Genomic DNA, 22,168 nt, shown 5'->3' on the forward strand with positions numbered 1-22,168 from the left:
TGGGGGGCTTAAGTGACTGAAGAGCTACACCTACTCAGATCTGTGGGAAAGGCTGAGCATGGACAGTCATTTTCAAGGTGTGTTTGACTATTAGTTGCTGGGCAACCTGTGGCGGTGAAAGGGAGCTAAGCTCCATGCTGAAGTGCAATCAGAGGTTGTTGATGAAGATTTACTTAAGATATAAACCCAAGGCTACTTAGCGGCTCCCTTTTCCATCTTTAGAATAACTGACAAAAGAATATCTTTATTCTCCCTCTCCATGTTCCTCTGCACCACATGTCCGCTGTCGTTTCATTGCAGCTGCCAGCAGCCTCTTTCATCCCTCCTTCTTCTCTATCTCCACGCCAAGAGAGGAAGACTGCTGTGTAATTAAAGCCCAAGCACTTCTGTGACTCAGACTATGATTATGTCCAAATGCTGATTACATTACAGTCTGCTCTGTAGGACACTGGGACATAGCGAGAGAAGAAGGTTAAGAATAACAACGGAGGGAATAATTAGACAAGAATTAGACTTGCAGGTAGCACGTTTGTGAATGCAGAGATGATGCGGTGCATTTTAATGTGAGACATAATGTAACCTCACGCATATCTTTATAATTCAAATAGCATGATGGCACAGGTGTTCAATCAGGGTGACACTGATTGAACATCAGCCTGAACAGCTGATGTAAAACTGAAGAGGTGGCTGTGTTGTCAACAGAAAAAATACTGCACCAAACTGGAGCTTGTGCAAACTACTACTGAGGTGCTACTGCACAAGAGTTTTACAATGCGGAGGTTTGTACTTTTTATGGGCAAGCTTTTGTTTTGTGTGTAACTTCCCTCTATGTTGTTGTCTTTTTTTTTTTTTTTTAGAAACATCTTTATAAATAAATATCGTTAAATCAGAATTTAATTGTTGTCTCAGTAAATGAGTTGAGTTACACAGGGTTCATTTGAAACACAAGAACACATCTTGTTGGCCTGTGGGAAACATGCCAAGCACCTTTCACCATCCCCATTAACCGGCCATTTATGCCAGTGCGCTCTAGTTCGAAGCAGTGATGGGACTGCAAGCTCCCCCCACAGTCGTCCAACATGATTTTCGACTGATGCTGTCATCAAATCATCAATCACGCAATGGAAATAACAGAGGGCAGGAATTAGGGGAGTACCGAGAGTGGCGCCAGCTTGGCAGGACTAGCAGCTCTCCAAGACAAATCCAATCAAGGCTTAGGTAACAGACTCCTCCTGCGTCCCAAGTTAAATGTGTGATGCAGGCACTTGAATGGGCTTAGGACATTCGGAAGGCATCTGAGGGAGAGGGACTTCTGATGTCTGATGTTCTTTGACAGGAGAACATTAAGCAGCAAAAAGGGGAAAATATAGTTGAAAGCACCCCCAAACTCATCCTACTACAGTATGAAAGGGGTACTTTGGAGTACTTTGAGTTGTGGTCATTTTCAAATCCTCCAGGGAGAGAGTCTGATTTCATCAGCCTGATTAACAGCTGGAGGTTGATCCAGTGCATTAATGTACAGCTGTGTTTAATGGAGGACCACCTGCACACAGGCACAAATGCACGCATAGGCACAGCCAAGTGTATTAATGCGAGGATGTGTGCCGTCCTCGGGTAACGAAGAGAAAGAGAACAAGAACATAGATGGATCACATGCACACCAGCAACTCCCTGATTAAATCCTCCTCAATTCAGCGTGTTACCGTTTTGTCCAATAGTTTGTTTCATTACCAAATACCTGCAAAACGAATTTCCATCAGCCTCAGATGTACGTTTAGTGCTAATTAGCACATGTTAGCATACTAACACAATGGTGACCATGGTAAACATTCCACCCGCTAAACATCAGCATCGTTATCATTGTGAGCATGTTGGCACGCTGATGTTAACATTTAACTCAAAGCACCACTGTGCCTTAGTACAGCTTCACAGAGCAGATAGTATGGCTGAAGACTCTTAGTTTTGTTGTTCTAAGGAAGACGACATTGGCCTCTTTGAGCAGAATATCTTGACAACTGCCGGCAAGATAGCTATGATTGGAATTGGGTATGGAAATGTAGTGTTCCCAGAGGATGATTTCAAATGTATTGGTGACTCCCTTACCTTGTGTCCATTGTCACAATCAGTTCAAAATATCACTCTCACTCACATCTTGGTCCATGAAAAGAAAATTAGTGGCCGAATTTCTACAGTATTTGCTGTGAATATTCATGGTCCCGAGTGGACATTTTTGTGACCCCTTGACCTCTTGTCAAAAGTTTTGCCACCATCAAGCCAAAATGTTCACTTGTACACAAGAAATAAGAATTTAATAATCACACTGAAAAACAATCATGCTCCACTCCATTCATTCTTCTCAGAAGATGAACCGTTGCCATTTTGGACACTTCATGAGCTTTCCATAAGGAAAATATAATTAAATAATTCTGTCAACCTTATGTCAACTTTGCACATTTGATTTCTCATTATCTAACAATGAAATTTGTTGGTCAGATTCATGGTCCTTAAGGTATACCGCCCTTGGTCCTTGCCCCTATAACCTTTCATCTATTGCCACTCTCAGGTCAGTTGCATTGCTAAGTGGCACATTAACAAGAGCTAACTCTCAGTAGCTCTTCCATTGTAAGCCTTTACTCCCTTGAATGAACAGATGAAACATTGAATCTGAAGGTTGATTTCATTTTACTGGACTGGGAAAATACACAGTTTAAGTCTGCCCTTAAGACCTCCCTTTCATGTTAGTTAAAGCCTAATGATACAATGACCTCTATTATGGCTGCACCCATTCCACCTCCAGGCAGAGATAGAATGTTCAACCTATTATATCACCCTGATTATTTCACCAATGACGATTCAGCTGAAATGCTTACAGGCTGCGAAATCGCAAAATGAATACATGCAGACTTCACGATTATCGACTATCACTATCAGTATCACTTTTACTGGGGACATCAGAGTGAACTTGACCAAATAAAACTACATAAAAGGAAATCAGTGTTGGCTACTTTAAAGCTGGATATGTACTATATAGCAACCACGGGGGTTGACAGTCTCAGACTGTGGCTTGTTGGTCATGGACACAGTTGTGAGACTATAATCATTGCCCTTCAGGTACAGAAACATTTCAGTCACGTTGTGGCTTCTTGACACTGATCATCTGCCTTTATGAAAAGTTTAGGACAAGCAAACCATTTACCAATCTGTGGAACAGTGGCTGGAAGGACAGGCATCTTAAGATATTGTAAAGCATGAAAGCTTTGAACTTGAAGTGACAGACAGAGACTTTCCCAACATATAGTAGAAGATAAATATGGAGCCCTCTATGAACTATTATATCAACTAATAGTATTCAGACAGAATTGGGATGGGCAATATGATGGAATATACTATAAGACGATATAGATATGTTAGACAGTGGTACTTGGTGTTACAAATCAATGAGCAGGACTGATTTTTGGCTATTTTAGATTTTTACATGATTTTGGCATCATTGAGATTAAGATCTTAAGATATTCAGGTATCTAATTTGCTGCCAATCCTGTCTGGCTACATTGTATTATATAATATAATAAATAATACATTGATATTGTCCTCTAAAAATCTTTACTACATGGGCAAATAAATGATCATCATCAATCATTAGGCAAATTCATTTTAATAGTTCCAAAATAAAAATAGTTCCAAAAATAACAGTGATTTACATCAAGTTAATCCATGAACTCTCTTTTCAAATGGATACCCTGCCAGAGCAAGAAGGGATTATGCCCTTTGGGCTGCTTGACGGTTTTTAATTTGAAACCTCTCTGCTGAAAGTGTGAACATAACGTGAATATAAAGTAAACACAGAGGAATAGTTAAATTGCATTGACAGCAAATTAAAATAGGAGCCAATAAAATACATATAATAGAATAGAATATATGTACAAAACAGGAGAAATTGGAGAATAAAAGCCTGATTCTTTTTTTTATCTACAGCCATGAAGAAATATCCGTTTATCCTGTTGTCTGCCTTTAAGAACTGTTGAACCATTGCAGCTGAATTAAAAAAAAACTAATCATAAATAGCTGCCACCATCTCGATCATTAACTTGAGCTCACAGCAAATCAAGCAGCAGATTTGAGCTCTGAAATATGAATGTGTTTAACGAGCAACAGATTTGTTATGGATATCCAATCTGAGGAAAAACATCAGATATCTCAACATGGCTCCCAATGCCCACCGGTGTGACTCACACACAAACACACACCAAGTTAGCCTGCACCGCGTGGGTACATCTGAGGTCAGATCACCCAGGCAATCAGTGTGAGTCCAATGAATGAAAACAAATAAAGGCCTGATTCTTTCAGCAGGCCACTATCTGAAAATGTACAGGACATTTTGGTTGGTTGCTGTTTTTTACCTATAGATTTATGGGCAGTAAGCCACCAGTCAGCCACACAAGTTTGTTTGTTTCTTTTGTTTGTGCTCTTGTCATTTAAAGAATACATTGAAAATGTAGTAATTCCCCAGAAAACCGTTGTCTGCCTTTAAAAACCTTTCCTTTAATAACTGCTGAACCTTTGGGGCTGAATTTGAGGCCAATTTGAAAAGAAAACTCCGAACAGCTGCCACCACCTGTGTCCTTCAATTTGAACTCACAGCAAATCAAACAGCACATCCGTGTTTAATGAGCAACAGATTTGTTAGTGACACAACAGCGATCTCGGCTTGACTTCCAATGCCCAGCGGTGTGACTCACACACACACAAACTTTAGCCCACACTGCGTGGGTATGTCTGAGGTCAGATCACCCAGGCAATCAGTGTAATTGAGTCCAATGAATGAAAACATGAAAACAATGAACTGAATCTTTAGTTCTTCACTGGCCATGAATATCTATCTAAATATCTCTTACCTGACTGAACCAAATACATATGTACGATAAAGAACTTGATTAATGACTCGGATCAGGAACTGATTCTGTTATCTTCAGTATCACAGTCATTTGAGGTCAAGCTGCATTAAGTGATTTTTGACCACAAGGTGGAAAGACAGAAACAAACAACAATAATAATATTGATATACTTCAGCAAGTTCATAATTGCCTACTTATATAGGACATCCAGCAGAAACAGCAACATCAACAGGAGAAAATTCTTTATTCACTAATAAAAAACTCCTTGACAAAGGTTTTCAGTTGATTCTCAGTTGGATCGGCTGTACTAGAAACCCCTTTACATGGCTAACTTTCAGAAAAGAGGAAGAGAGAACAAAGGCAAATGGTACAATTTTTCTCCTTAATGTCCGTTTTAAACACCCATCACAGTTTCCGCAACGACTTCCATATTCATTAATGCATTTTATATGTATAAACGTGTGTGCCAGAAAAAGGTTGTACATTAGTTCCAATCTAACGTCAGTCTAATCATCTAAACGCCTTCAACCGGAAAAGAAAACCAAACCAAAAAGTTTTGGAAGCATATCGGAGAATCTTTAAAACCAACTGCCCATCCTTTGCTTTCTTTGGCTCAACAAGCTCTTATCATGATTTCAGACTTCTCCTGACCTAACAGACAGCTTCAGCTGCATGAGACTACCAGCCGCAGCAGCAGCCAACGAGGACAGCATGGGCTGATGAGTACTTTGTTCCCATAGATGTAGGTCACTGGGCAGCACAGACCTGATGACTGAGTGTAACTCCATACGCAGGGAGACGATCAGATGACGTTTAATATGTTGTTTGCTCTATCGGCTTCATCGCCACATATGGGCAGGTTGATAATTCATGCACCGGGTGGCATCTATTTGTTCAACTGAGGCTGACCTCTGATTGTGAGGGCACAGTGAGAGGGGAGATTTTGTTAGTGCAGTTAAAAAAAGGAAACAGTAATCAGGCTCATCTGATTGGAAAAAAAAAAATCCACTACTGGGTCGAGGGTCGTGTTTTGTTTTTTTCTTTTTTGTCTTTCCAAAACTTAAAACACAAGAGTGTATGGCATGGGTTAAATAGTGGGATCTGCTTTCTTGAACCTGCAGCGCGGCGCAGATCGCAGTCAAGTGCGCCATGCCCAGTGGGTCTGGGATGTGCCAAGCGCTCTTTTGGTATTTTCGTGGTCAGGCATGCGGGGTGGGATCAGAAAGAATACATGATCATACATTATAGGTAGGCGTGTTAGAGGCTGTGACAATCATGGCTAATCACATTCATTACTTTTATCCCCTTTAAAACCCAGGGCTCTCCCCGTCAGGACGCACTAACCGTTTGGGAGTCCTGTAAAGAGTTTTGCTCAGAGGAAACATATTATTGTACGGGATGTGCACAGTTTCAAATATAAATACAGTAGGTCAAATGTACTTCCAAAAGCAGATGATGACTCTGTTTAAGTGGAATTCACGTCCGTACTAGGGCGCAATTTATGCCTTATCACAATGATCCATACTGAAGAATAACCATCTGCCGTTAATAGCACCGAAGTGCCATAAATAAAATGAATCATTCATGTGCATGCTTGTAAATATGGTCAAAAATATCTCAAGATTACCCTTAATAGTGATTTATTACATTGGTTTTCTGCACTATCACACCTGAAATCTAGTGTCAATTTTCTTTCTTCGTTTTGGAATAAAGTTGTATAATAAAGATATATATAAGCAAACACAAGTTATCTGGCATTGACATCACATCACTTATTAGGAGATAATAGCTTTCCCAGCCTGACACATCCTATGAGCAACTCATCACACCGCCTTTCAGTCGTACCCTAACATGTCTTTTTCTTGTAACCCCCCCCCCCCCCCCCATTACATGTGCTTTTTAAAATAGTTTTTCTTAACTATTCCTCTATTCATTGAGAGACTATTCTTGATGTAATTTTCATTTCTGCTGCTTTGTCCCCTCAGTGTCTCTATTTTTCAAACTGATTTATTTCTCCTCAGTTGTGACACTTTAATAAGCCGCATAAGGATCCTGTGCCTCACTTTCAGTTTGCATTTATTTTCTCCTTTTCCCAGCATGTAGAGTTTGTAAATAATCAGAGATGTGAACGGGGTCACATTGACATCACGTTGCACTTCCCCTTTGTTTGCTTTTTATATTCCCTTTGGCTTTTTTTTATTTCATCCTCCCTTTCTGCTCCTCTCTAATTTCTCGAGGCACTTCTGATGAAATGAAACACCTATCCCTTTTCTCTCTGCCTCACTCCACCACGTCCTTCCTCCTTCCCGTCTAAACGCTGATGACTCATTCAGACGTTATTGGTCTGCACAAGGTCGACTCAGATAAGACCCCTGAGAGATGGAGCACGACATGGGAGCCTTACACTGCCGAGGTTACATATGCACACTTTTATTTCTGTAAGTGCAAACGTTTGGCTATAGTCTCAGCTGTGATTAGGGCATGAAAGCAGAGTGAGAATGATCCATTAAAGATTAATAACATGATCTCTCGGTGTGCTGCTGCTTACCTGTTTTGTCTGATGGACCTCCATAGCCCTGTCAGAACTCCGGTACCCCTTCATCTACCTGTCACGATCCAAATATTCATATATATTCAATAAATATTCATTTGAATTGATTTTGAACTGGACGCTATTTAACACTATACAAGTGGATATTGTTACAATGATTGTTTCATACAATTGAACTGTTAATGTCAGTTTGGTCAAGTTTGCACTTGTAATACTACCACTTGGAGTGGCAGAAGCTGAATGTTTCACCATTTATCCAACACTTATATTTTTATAACAACAATGTATCAAACGACAATGTGAAAGGGGTCACTCGTAGTGATGAACCTACAGCTTACAGCAGCAAACGGCACTAAGGCACAGTTAGCGGCTAGCTGGGGAACATAGTGGAGCATTTAGCAGCTAATGAGGGAGATATTTCCTGGTGGAGACCAAAACAGAGCTAAAATGAGAGTGAATGTTGGACTTACATTCATCAGGTGGACAGACACACGACTCCAAATGAGTGATAATGTTGATCCGTAACTGCTGCATGTGTAAACAAGCAACTGTTTGCTAACAAGTTCACCATGTATGTCAATGTTCACAGCTTGTTTCCACTGCCCCCAAGTGGGCGAAAAATGTTGTTATTGCAAGTTTGAGCTAACTATTTCAACTGTGTATCCAATCTTATTATTTGAGCGGTTTAACGCTTTTACTTTTCTATTCAACCATTTATCCATAACTTTTAGCTAACTGCTTAGACTTATCTGTACGCTTGCTAGCTAGCTAGTTTTCACACACTCTATATTACAAAATGCAGTTGTGTAACAGTTGACTCAACACGTGGACATATTTTTTCAATCAAATTGTAATTTCTGTTCTTGTAAATTAGTTGAGTAGTCTTTCCAAGTACCCGCTGGGAACTGCAGATGTACACCCCTGAGGTACAAAGCACCCCTGGTTAGGAATCGCTGGTCAAAGCAAGAAAAGACATGATGTCAAATGGTCTCCTTTTTGCATCCATTGGTTTCAAACTAGATGCGCTTTTCCGACAATTTAATCAAGCCACTGGTGCTGAACGGAAGCATTATTTTGAAGGTCAGCAGAATATGACTTGCACAGCAATCTTCCTGTTGTAGTTACAAGTTAGTTCCCACATCCTGTTATCTAAAGCCTGACATCATGTCCACGTGATTCCAGCTGAGATGTCAGCCTAAGGCAGTGAGATAAAATAAGAAGGAACAGGCTGACCACTTTCCTCCTCAGCGCCTCAGTGTCAGCGTGACATCTATCTAATGCAGCCCCTGACCCAATCTAATCTTGTTCAGGTAGGAGAAGATCTGACTTTGAAATAGTTTAAAAGATGTCTTCAGAGTTTGGGACTGGGGCAACCTGTTGCTGTTGATATGGAGAAAGGAGAAAATGAAATCTGAATGTCATCTAAGCAAAGGCGTGCATGACCTACAGTTGTCATCTTCCTCATCACATTTGCCCCCTCTCCAATCACTGAGCAGAGGAATACTGCACATGCCTGTTGACCGGGCAACTGATTGGGTGTAAATGATGAGAGACGCAAATGAAAAGGAATGTAAACTACTTTTTAAATCTCTGTGGCACTAGCCTTTGCTTTCCACCTTAGTGCTTTTAGTTTACTCTCAATCTGAAAGTGAAGGCTTCAGTAGAGTGCATTAATTATGCAAAAAGGAAAGTGTCTAAGTCGCTTTTCTATGACTATATAATTATGGCTTAAAAATATATTATTAATTCCTGCTTTGTTGGTGATGTTTTTTAAGAGAGGAGCGGTTTACAGCCAGCTTCCATCTGACAACCAGTGTTGTAATAACAATACACCAAAACACACTGTGTGTCTCTTTGAAGCCAAAATATCTGTGCTGAGTGCATTTCCTCAGCACGTAAAACACTTGCAAAGCCAATTTTTTGTGAACATTTTAAACTGCATTGTTTACATTCAGGTTTGCTAGCTAGCAGTCTTATTTCTTCCCTGCATCACTTGCTGCGTTCTTGGCTTATTACTGCCACATGTAGATAGCCCCTGTATTGCGTCGACCTGCGTGTGTCCTCATGCATGTGCAAGGGTAACGAACAAAACAGGGACCTACTCATAAAAAAACAAAACAAAAAAACATTTCTCCATAGTGCTACTAGTGGGACAAAACTCCACAGGTACCTTTAAGTTCCAGAAACAGGAGAAAAGTTCTAGAAAATCCAATGGGCCTGATGTCTGAGAAAAGACATTTCCACTGACAACATCGTTCACTGTCTCTAATATGGAACACAGTTTGTTTTGGGGTTACAGCTGTGACACATTTAATGGTAAATTTGGAATGATTCATTATTTGAACTTGGAATTAAGGACACAGTATAGGCCCACTTTTTCCCTGATCTGAAAATAAAACAAGGCTGTAATTTTTCAAAACAGTTTTTACGACTGCAACATGAGGTCAGAAAGAACCAGCTTTCTGAACGCAACCCTCTGCACACAGACAGAGGCTTATGCAACTGGCTGATAATTGAGATAAAGACTAAAAACACATCAGTTACAAAAGCAAAGTAAAGATTTGGTCCCTGATAAACATATCACAAGGTCGTCATGCACATCTGTAATCACTTTGCAGTGAAGCTAAAAAACTGTGTTTACGAATCTACCATCCCATCCAGTAAACGACAAACAGCAGAAACAATATTACAATATTACCTCTAAAATACATCAGTATTTAATTTGGTCCCAACACAATCATCCGTACAGGAACTTTGTCTAAATAAAATACAGTCCGAAATTAGAGACATTATGATCAAACGATATGTTAACAAGACTTACAGGCCCAGTGCCACAGGCAAAATGAAATAATGCAGAACAATCTATTAATTTCAATGCAATTGGCTCAATCTGTAAATTTGCTCGAGGTGGCGAAGTAAAATCTGCACAAATCTTTCACATCACTCTCAACTTTGGTGAACTTTGTCATGAGAATTTGCTCTTTTGACCAACAGAAAACTGTCCATATGTATCTAACTATCACTTAAATTAAACTTTCAATAAAGTGCTGCAGGAATGAGTCCTAAAACCTGGAAAGTAGTTAGCACTTTAACAGAAACTTTTGTTCTATGGCATGAAATACGTCAGTAGATACTCCACTCGTGAATTTTAAAGCTTTTACGTGTCTTAAAAAAGGCGGTTGCTAACAAGTGGCTAAATGAGACTACAGAGGTTGTCAGGGACATTAACATCTTCATGCTGAACATGCAAACTCATCTATTTACTATACTCAACAAAACATGTAAGTATCATAAACTTGTGTTTGCCACAAAGTTTTTTTCTGCAATAATCCAAAGCCAATGGAAAAATCCCATTGGCTTTTTGTCGAGGGAACCAGGGCGATGCTCACTTCCAGGTTGGCCTACAAAAATACGCCATCCCTGCAGCACTTTCTTACTTTTCATCTCTGTGTGGGACTTGCGCTGTGTTACCGTATGTTCTCTTTCCACTCTCTCTCCGCCCTGCTCGAGGTTTCTGCCTGTTACAGGTATAAAAGACTTTAAAACAATGAATACTAGTCAAGCTAAATTTAATTGGGCATGAGCTCCAGTGACGCAGTCCAAAACCCAAAGTCTCTTCATTTACTATCATAAACTACGAAGAAAAGCAGCAAATCCTCACATTTAAGAAACTGGAACCAGCAAACTTTTTACATTTTTGCATGAAAAACGACTGAAACGATTTATCGATTATCAAAATACTTGGCAACTAATTTTCTGTCAGTCGTATAATCAATTAGTCGAGTGATCGTTGCTGCTCTATTAGTAGTAGCCAAAATGGCAAAACTTTCAATAAACAATAAAAAAAAAAAAATATATATATATATATATATATATATATATTGACATAAAAACCATGCGCTGAGTGGGAGGAGATTACATCATCAACACCTGATGGCACCCCTGCAATCAGCGCACAGGTTTAATTCGGTACAGCAGGGTGTCAGTCTCTGATCTGAGTCTAACGAGACGGCTGACAGACAGGCTGCCCCCCGTGGCAAAGCGCTTCTGCACTTTTCTGGAGGCTTTCACAGACTCAACTCTGGTCTGTCGATGAGTCACTATGCAGGCCACCTGCACGCACACACACACACACACATTCACACTTCGTAGCCCGCACTGTGCAGGTGCTGCTAAGTTCAGTTAAGCCGGCCGAGATTCTAACATTGACAGAGCCAATGTGCCAAGCAAAATTGGTGCAACCAGTGCCTGACAGCAGGACTGGCTCTGTTCCACAACGAGGTCAATGTGCCATAGCCTCATTGTGGCACACTGACCTCATGCCCCACTGAGCCCTGAGTTTTAGCCTGGAAGCCTCCCGTTTCTTCTTCTGATTCTATTTCCCCGGCAGTAAGCAAAATCAGTTCAAGACGAGAGAATGTCACTTGACTGATCTGCCTTCTTCTTATAAATTACAGCATTTTGATATTTTCCTGAGGCATAGCTCAACCCTGCAGGCCTGATGTCTGTCTATGTGTGTTTCATTCATGGACAGCGCTCAGCAGTTAGTATGAAGAGATAAAAGGTTATGCAGCGATAGTTGGGGGCTGGTACGTCCTGATCTGTGCTCACACACACACACACACACACACACACACACACACACACACACACACACACACACAAGGAACAGGCCTTGCTGTGTCTCTGTTCCAGTGGGAACACTGTGTTCAGTGCAAATGCCGCATATACCTCCATTATTAAAGAGCAGGTGAGTCCCTCCCTCCGGCAGAGAGAGACTTCCCCTCAACCAGGAAGCTGACGTTTGTTTGTATCAAAAGTCAGCCTCCTGTTTTTTGTTTTTACATTCCTCTAACATTTTCCACAGAATTTCTTCTCACCTCCTGACATCTCATTTCCTTGTACATAAAAAGGTCATCCGTTCCCCCCAAAAAATGTTTTTTAAAGAGACCAAAAACAAAATCCTCGTCAGTCATTACCAAAGTATTCAATAGCAAAGAAATGTGATTATTCAAGTAGCTGGGGTCATAGAAGTTTGGGTCCCGGGCCCAAAAAAAGGGTTGGGAAAGACTGCTGAAGTGCTCTGAGTAAGTTATTGAATTCTCTACCACTTTCTACATTTTTTTTTTTTATAGGTAGATTTTCTGTGGAGTGCACTAAAACCATCCTGGAACACAATGAAACGATAACATCACCTAATTTAAAAGGGCTGCATATGTTGTACCACAAGTTAATTACTGGGACAGACTGCTGGGTCCTTTCACTTCAGACTGTGGTCACAACGGCCGCAAGCTTCTGTGGTCATATTAACCGCCGTCTGATTACACAACAAGCAGGGCAGCGTGCACCTCACACTACCACTGTTAAAGAACAAAAGGAAGCTTCCTACTAACTCACCAGCCACCGGATGGGAAAGATCAGGGTGAGGGGAGGGGAGTGTGGCTGGAAAACGTGACTGGAAAGATTTTACAGCACCAGACACTAATCAGTGATGGAGAAACACAAGACACCTCCTCGTGCAGGGAGCTTGAAGCAGCCTTGAAGAAGTTTGAATGTGTGTCCATATAAACTTTCAGATGGAAGCACAGTCCTCGTGAGATACAATACAATCGCACAAAAGGTTTCCAGGATACATCGTCACTCCTGTAATCCCGATGGTGTTGAACATTTAGGTACTATGGCTGCAACTAACAATTATTAATCTGACCATTATTTTTTCAGATTGATTGATTAATAGCTTGGTCTAAAATGTGAAAAATGCCAACCACACTTCCGAAGCTGAAATCTTAAAGCGGCACCAATTTATATTTTTATGTGAACAATGGGTCTAATGACTACACGTATCATGAAATTTTAGCTTATTGGTTTGCTGTTTTTTTTTTTTATATTTTCAACGGTTTTTTCTTATGTTTTATTTTGCTGTTTTGGTTCAGCTGTTTTTTTTTTTTTTTTTTTAGTAAAAAGCTCTGATAAACCCATTGTACACTACCTGTCTGGCACCAAAAGGCAGATAGACTTTAGCGACTAGCTGGTGAACCTAGTGGAGCATTTAGCAGCTGAAAGAGCCAAATATTCTCCTCAGTCGTCGGTGGAGACCCAAACAGAGCTGAAAGGGGAGTGAATATTGGACTTACATGTACAAGTGGCCAAAAACAAGACTCCAAATGAATGCTAATGTTGCTTCGCGTCTGCTGAATTTTTTTTTCAGGAGTTGTTGAAGACCAAAGCAGAGTTTAAAAAGGACTTGGCCAGGAAATCTCAGCACTAACATGATAAACCTTCGGCACTATCAGGAGCAGGGCACCAGCACAGCACGTGCAGCACACAGAGTCCCATGAAACAAGGCAACAGCGTGACCTGCGACAAATGATGGTGAAAAACGTACTTTACCACTTCCTTTCATCAAAATGCCATTGCCATAAATTTAAATGTTCCTTGGACCAGGGTGTACAGGGACAAAGGTACAAGTTAGCACGCCAATGTTATCTAAAAAAAATCCCATCAGCAGCTGTCTGAGCCATCACGTGTTGCAGACATTTGATCCGAAATATTAGAAAGACATGTGTGTCTGTTTTTTCCTCCATCCTTTAGTAGATGTTAGCCCAATAAAGTCAAATGAAACACCATCCCCGACACACCCACCTTTGTGGGAATATGGCATTGTGGCTCAAACAGACAAGATGAAAATATCTTTTATTACCTAAGTAAGTTCCATCAGTCCTAATGCTGTTTGCCTGAATAACCCCCATTACAGCCACTTACGGCTTATCTTTCAGCAAAATGCACAAAAAGGGTGATTTGGAATCATGTGCAGGGCCAAGAGCACCTCAGCAGCGTTTACCTTGATGCAAATAATTGGCTTCTGTCTGATCAGCATGTGTCCTGCTGGGTTGTGCAGGAGCACTGAGCCGATGGCCAAACGAGTCACCATTAAAAGGTCAGTTAAATTACATTGTGGAAATACATACACATGCACCTGTTGCAGCGGTGAAATACATTTCAAAAGCAGCGAGTAAATTACAGCAATTTTAGCCAGCAATCCCCCAGCGCTTGAACTTCGTATTCATATACTCCTAATTATGACAAACTACATTATAATTAACGGCGCACTTTGACCACATATGACAGCAAAGTGCCACATTAAAAACGTGGGTGAGGAACACAGGTAAAGAGGATTTCTTCTAATATGGCTACTTCACCGTAATTGCAGTATTATATAAAGCTCCAAGCAGAATTAGACTGAGGTGTTGGCATGATTCACTCAGTAAACCCCCCACTTGATATCCGGAGCATCTCTGATGGGAAAAAAAAGAGAACATTTTCTTTCCGTGTCTTTGTGACTCCAGGACTATCGACACACCCGGAACACCTATATTATTTAGGGCCTAATTCTCAGACGCAATATTATGTAATGTCCGGTCTATTAGATATTAACTATAATCAGTTTTGAGTCCCTAATGATGAGCAATTAAGATAAGATGTCTGAGATCAAATCGTGAAATGTGACTATCTTGTCTGTGAAAGATAACCCTCTGTGATAGACAGAAGGGCAGTTTTATCAGGCTCAGGGACACTGTCGGGACAGTTTGCCTTGATTGGACAAAGACAGATCAACAGTCAATGGCAGCCTATCTGTGGACGGATACACAATCTTTTATAGCCGGTAACGCTCAAGCTCCCAATTGGAAGATGTCCCAATTGTTAGTAGCTACAATGTGTGATCTACAGAAGTTCTTACCACATTCCAGAAGAAAGGGTTGAAGATGATGGTGATCACAGCAATGCAAAAGCTGGAGTCATGAAAGTTGATAAGTTTCAGTAGTCCTTCCATCAGCATCAGGTCCATCTGGAAGAAACAGCCATGTGAAAAACACATAACAAAACAGAATTTCATTGAAAGATTGATGGCTATAAAAGTGTGGCCCAAAATACTGTCTTCCATAGGTAGTTAAAAAAAGAAAGTGTTAAATATCGTCAGAGGTCTGCACGGGAATGGAAACATTAACCGAATTCAGATAAGTGGCAAAAAGAAATGCAAATGAATATATGTTCCCATCCACTACTGGTATGAGAACAGCAGGAGTTGAGCGTATAATACCACTGCTCTTCTACTGCTGCATCAAATCACAGTATTCGCCTTTCATTTCAAATGTTTTCATTGTGAATGGAGGAAAGAAACTTATGACAGGTGACACAGGGCTACTCAAAAGTGAGGCATCACATGGCATAAAAATTAATTCTAAAGACTGATATGAGGTGGAGCAGCATAGACTGATATTCCTTCTCTGTCACAACCTGGGGTGCTCTGTTAGGTTCTACAGCTAATGTCTATTGACGCCAGAGATGAAGAGCAACAAAGTATGTTTTTAAGGCCAATGCCCTTCGTGTGCTTTGGGTGTCTTATATCACAGTGTTTGGGCCACGAGGACGACACAGCCAAATTGATTCATTCAGTTATTTTAACAATATGCATAAAATTAGTGTACTGCACTGTACCGTGGGGTGCTCTGTTAGGTTCTACAGCTAATGTCTATTGACGCCAGAGATGAAGAGCAACAAAGTATGTTTTTAAGGCCAATGCCCTTCGTGTGCTTTGGGTGTCTTATATCACAGTGTTTGGGCCACGAGGACGACACAGCCAAATTGATTCATTCAGTTATTTTAACAATATGCATAAAATTAGTGTACTGCACTGTACCGCCCCCCCCCCCCTCTCCCCCCCCAACATATCTGTATGCAGGTTACAAGGCCAATAGAACTTGAATCAAGAATAAAAATATTTTTATTTACACATTTAAATGAAAAGTTACTGTTGCATTGTGTTTTGTTGAAGGTGCAATGCATTGCTTGGAGGCTACATTTGTGTACTGTGGGTTTGCAGGAAACCGTGCTTTTACTTTGAAAAAGGCGACTGTGTATCGGCTGTTTTCCGGCTGTCGGGAGCTCAGCGGTGGAGGAAACTGGCTCGTTCGGCCGAACCGGGACCCTCGCTGCTTGTCTGAGCCGTCACACCGACTCACGTGAAAGTTAAACACGCAGAACAGCATCGCAATTTAACCGTTTTAATTTTACCTCCGTGTAGTCGACGTTGTTGAGTCCTCCGCAGCAGTCCAGCGGCACGAGAGGCTTATTTCCAGCGGGGTTATTGTTCCGGGCAGCGGCCCTGTCGCTGTCGCTCATACACACTGATGGACACTGGCAGACCACCAGCACTCGTGTGTGTGCGTGGAAGATAACGATAATTGCACAATATTGAGTGCAAGGGTCTCATTATTCAGTGAAAGAAGGGTGCAGTTCCTGTTGACAACTACACATGTCCTAATAACCTCTAACCCAGCTCAGTGCATTGTGGGAAATGTAGTTCGTAGCTCACTTGAACAATAGAAGCTTAGTGTGTCACACCGGCAGTCCTTACTCTCCCTTCGACATATACTGAAATCTTTAACTTGTGGACCTGCTGCCAGACATGATAACCTGTGGGATTTTTTTTCTTCCTGTATTAGTTTTCTATTTAGTTGTAAATGAATAGTCTGTTGCTCTAGAGTGACATCTGCTGGCTGAAAATATGTAGTCTGTTTAGACTCTGACCATTCCCAAGTCGATGGACATGAACTGTGAGTTGTTGTTGTTTTCTCGAGTTTTAAAGGGTCTGTTTACATCTGTAATGTTTGTAATAATCACTGTAAATAAGCATGTCTTTTTTTTTTTATTACCTCTGACCAGCTAAAAAACACAGCTTATTTTTTTTAAAGTAGAAGTCAACTAGCCCAATTTCATTACATATAGCTGGTCGGTTGCCATGAATAAAAGAAATGGAGTTAAATGAAATAAAAAGATCTTATCGTTCTACCTAGCTTTTCTTCTCTGTTCCCTTCTCCCTCTGTTTCTTGTATTTTCTCTTCCCTCCTTTCATCTTCTCTCTCCTCTTTCCCATACTTTCTCACATTGGTGTATTTCTTTTTCCTGCATCATTTCTCATTCTTTTGCCTGTTTTCAGTGTTCTATCTATTTCCCTCCTACATGTCATTACATCTCCATCCTCTGTCCTCATTCTTTTTTTCCCTCTCCTCCCTCCTCATCTTGTTTTTAATCCTTTCCTACCGTTATTTTCTCTCCTTTTACTCCTCTTTTCCACTCCTCTCCTTTCCCTCCCTCTTCGCTCCTCTCTTCCTCCAACCCCCCTGCTGTTTGTTTGGAGTCTATCAATTAAGTTGAAGACGCCCCATGCGGAGGGAGTAACAGAGGAAGCGTGTAACGCCTTGCAGCTCCCTGACCGAGTGGAAAGTTCGTTCATCAGTCGGCGAGCTGTCGGCGCCGAGAGCTTCATCATGTAAAATAAAATGGGCATGACATGCAGCCAGCAGGTGAAGATTACGGCTGTAATTGAGAGTCTCTCCTCCGTCTCCATTTCCTTCTGGCTCCTTCAGCAGTACTTTCTCTTCCTCCTCACTTTGTCCTGCTGCTTAAGCTCCTGCCACCCCCAGATGCAAACCACACGAGGAATATACACCCAAACACAAACAAAACAAAGTTTCATCCTCCATATTGTTTGGGGGGAGCACAAAGGACTGTTGTTCATGCTGCAGACGGAACCAAAACTCACCGTTTATTTTCAGCTACTATTGTGTTTAAGCTCTCTGTATTGACAGACTCTGTTCTCTGAGGACTGATGACTCTTCATTTTCATATCTATCCTTATCCTTATGCAGTATATGTACTTAAAAGGGCATTGGTATAAAACTTTGAAAGGAATAATGTCAGTCATGAAGAGACTGAGAGCAAACAGATATTGTGAAAATAGATTGGGGACAATACTGCACTGAAAGTATAAAATATAATTACATAAGAGTTGGTAGAGTAGGTAGTCGCCTGGCAACTGGTCCTGTCCAAGAAATAGTCTGGCACATAGACCCCAATAAAACCTCACTGTGTTGTCTTCACACTACAAGCAAGACATAATATATTAATCTGTGAGCTTTAAAGGTGCTGGTAGTCGGACTTTTGTTTGGACACAGCCAGGCTAGCTGTTTTCCCCCGTTTCCAGTCTTTATGCTAAGCTAAGCTACTACTGGCTCCAGCTACATATTTTGCGTACAGACATGAAAGTGGCATCAATCTTCTAACTCAGCTCTCTGCAAGAAAGTGAATAGGCGTCACTGAAAAGGCAAAAAAGTGTCCCTGAATATCAGATTCTACACTTTCTTGCAGTTTTATAACTGTTTTGTTTTTGTACCAATCAGAATGGTAAATAGTCTAGAGAGAGAGTCTTCCAAAATACACCCTGTCGTTCGTTTTCCTGTATTTCAGACAGAAAGAGACTATGCCCTTATATATTTAACTTGTTTGCAACTGCATGGATGTACTAGTAACATCAGCCCTTCCCTCAGTCTCTACATCCCTATTGGACAAAATAACTATTGCTATCAATTTAAATGGCATGAATGTAGCATGGAGGAGCAGACATAGAAAAAAAAACAAAATATGGACAGATAAACCCCAGACCTTCATAAGGATGTATGGTATATGACGTTTGATTACACAGCAGCAGTAGCTGCTTGCATCACTCTGATTCTATAAATGAGGAACTTAATTTTTTATGCTGTTTTTTTTACAAAGATAATGATTTGTAGAGATCCTGAATTACGTACTTCATTGCTGTTTATAGGAGGGACGACGCCATCATGCACAATCTCTCTCTCTCTCTCTCTCCAACACACACACACACACACAAACAGGATGCATGTTTTTATGTAGTTCTGAGCAACAACAGACACTAAATCTCATACAGCCACATAGCTGTCCTGCAGCTGTTCCTGAAATTTGACCTCTCTGTGCACACAGTAATGTGGTGATAGGTCAAGACAGAAGACATTGAAATTCTAACATCAGGTGATCAATACAATCCCATATTGTGCATATTTGTCCATGACAGACTAAAAGCAATAAAGCTATTTGTTAGCTGCCTGCTCAAAGACATTACACACACACGTGATCAAATGTTTTTTCAAGACCTGTCAATAACCGTTCCGTTTGCAGCACACACAACCGTGTGTGTTGTGTTTTCATTCACACAATCAAACACAATCAAACACACACACACACACACACACACACAGGCCCATCACAGAGCGTAATTGCGCACACTCGTGATACATTATTTAAATAGCAACAGGGAGGACTAAACAAGCAGAGGGAAATATAAGGCAGAACAGCAGAAGAAGACATTCATGAAGGCTGTCAGCTCGCAGAGTGAGGGTTTAATTCAACACACACAAGGATGAGAATGCTATCAGTCTGCCCTCATGCTTTCTCTCAGCCTCACACTTAAATCCATATACTGTAGCCAGTGAGAACTCTGTTTTTGGCCTTTTCTTCTTTTCCATCTCATACACATGCAACATGTGGACTTTCACGGACTACAGTCATTGCCCAAGCCCTAAGTCTGATCATTGTGTGATGGATAGAAACACAGTCGAGCTGCCATCAAGGTGTTGTCCGAAGTAAACATCTGTGACTCAATGCAGCTTGTCTGACGATTTGATTTTTCAAATCATGGATGCGGTATGTTTAGTCATACAGTAGTTCACAAACCCTGCCACCACTTGAGCAGGTTTACCATCAAACTGATTCATCTTGGACACGTGCAGAGGAAAGAGTAACACCAAACAATACAGAACACAGCACAGCGGTTGCAGGTTGTCATCTATATCAGCCTCACTTCCCTTTCCTACAGCTGTATCACAGCTGTATTAAGTTACTGCCAATGCAAATCGAACCTACTGCTGCTGCTTCACATTAAAAGTGTTCCACTGGCAAGAGAGGGGCTTTTATTGTGAAACAGTCATGGGAAATGCAATGTGTTCGTTACAGAGGCGATCACAAAAGCGTCAAGACAACAAGACAACAGTGGATTTTGACCTTTTTGTTTGACAATGGATCAGTTGTAAATATTGCAGGGAGTAAAGCAAGCAAGAAGGAGCAGCCCCGGTGGGCTTTTAGATGAGGAGCAGCAGGGGAACCACTTGCACCGTGAACTCAGATCGGAGTGGTTGATCAGATTATTGACTGACTTCTTCATCAAAACATGGTCAGTTTTGTTTGGCTGCACTGTAAACCCAACAGTTGATGTTCTGTTGTATTTCTGACAAACGCAGCTGCTCAAGGAGCTGGTGCTGTAAACCGCAATTGCTGTTACCGTGGTAACCACAGGTGTCACCAAATCAATCAGGACTGAAATCTTGTATTATAATTTGAATTATTATCCACCTTTTTCTTCTAATTTGTGTCTGGGCCCATACAGGATGTTGGATTTTCTGGCTCCAGTAACTGTCAAATACGGCAGCGCGCAGCAAATATTGCTTCTGAATCTGAATAGACCTTGGATTGCTGCGCAACGTGTGCAAACTTGGCGCAAATGATTCACCAATAGCCAAACTGTTTCTGTTGTTATGAATCCAGTAGGTCCTCACAGTGGAGAAAAACATATTCAAACACAAACCCACATTAACGCACAGCCAGAAGGCCACATACACGCACGTGGTGTTCAGCACAGGTAAACACTGTCTATCAAAACAGCTGCTCTGCTACATCATTTCCTCCAGCTTACTCTCCTGTTGACAGTCAGGCGCTTTCACAGACGAGACCCGGGCAGGGGCAGTGGGGAAAATAAGCAGCAGAAGGCCCTCCGTTTGCTTTCCCACAATCCCTCCACCCCTAGAGAAAGCACTGAATCATCAGAGACAAATAAACCCGACGCTATTCAAAACCACACGAGCTCTCATGAGCGAACACAAGTAACAGAAATATGGAAGGTAATTGGTCACAACGCTCATACAGAACACATTCACGCACACGGCGAGTCCCTCAACCAATATTATGATTAGATGAGACTTTTGAGTTATCTAGTATTTCAAGTGAGTTTCAAAAAATCTAAACTTTCTTTTCAAAAACATATTGAAGGTTATATTTATTTTTACTTGGTTTAATGCTTTCAATATCTAGCAAATTTATCAATCACTATAAGTAAGGATAGTTATGAGGGATTGTCGTGTACCGGTATCAACCCACGGTACAATTGATTCATTATATCGTACTGTTGGTATCTAGTCTTTAAAGCTACATTAATCAATAGTTTCATCGTAACAATGGGTCAAATGGCTTGTGGTGAAAAACCTACAGAGAATTATCACCCAATGCTGGAGTTCCCTGTAGCTCTACAGAGCGTTTTAGCGTCTTTCAGCTCACTGTTTTGGTTTTACGGCCCGCACCTTCAGCTACTATTGTCACTGATCTCATTAACCTTGTTTCCAGCCGCTGCAGGCAGCTCTTTTCAGTGAAGAAGCTCTGATAAACTGTAAGCGGCCATCACAATAAATAGCGATCCACAATAGTGGAGCATTTAGCGCTGAATATTTCCTTTAGGGTTTGGTGGAGACCAAAACAGAGCTAAAAAGGAGAGTGAATGCTCGACTTACATTCATCAGGTGGCCAGAAACACGACTCCAAATGAATGATAATGTTCTGCCGTAAGCTATCACGCTCGTCATGTAAACTTTAAGGTGACAATATGCCAATGGCCAAACGTAACATAAAAGACATTCAATTTCGATTTTGTGACACCAAAGTCAAATTGGTTTGATTTTAGACCACACATCTAAGGGGTGGTGAGATGATTATTTCTCAGACTTCTCTCACATAATTCCGGCCTCTAAAAACAATTCAA

General features: G+C 41.0%; 1 protein-coding gene across 1 annotated transcript in view; it reads right to left on the reverse strand.

Annotated features, from left to right (window-relative positions):
* The window catches only part of pemt (phosphatidylethanolamine N-methyltransferase), a 55,620-nt gene extending 38,903 nt beyond the window's left edge, over positions 1-16,717 (reverse strand). The window contains exons 1-2 of the mRNA XM_070927285.1: positions 16,519-16,717; positions 15,185-15,292 (exon numbers count right to left, since the gene is read on the reverse strand). Coding sequence (XP_070783386.1) covers positions 15,185-15,292; positions 16,519-16,626 — 216 coding nt within the window. The 5' untranslated portion in view covers positions 16,627-16,717. The remainder of the gene's footprint in view (positions 1-15,184; positions 15,293-16,518) is intronic.
* Between the last annotated feature and the right edge of the window lie 5,451 nt (positions 16,718-22,168).

Source organism: Enoplosus armatus, chromosome 20 (assembly GCF_043641665.1).
Source record: "Enoplosus armatus isolate fEnoArm2 chromosome 20, fEnoArm2.hap1, whole genome shotgun sequence".
NCBI lineage: Eukaryota > Metazoa > Chordata > Actinopteri > Centrarchiformes > Enoplosidae > Enoplosus > Enoplosus armatus.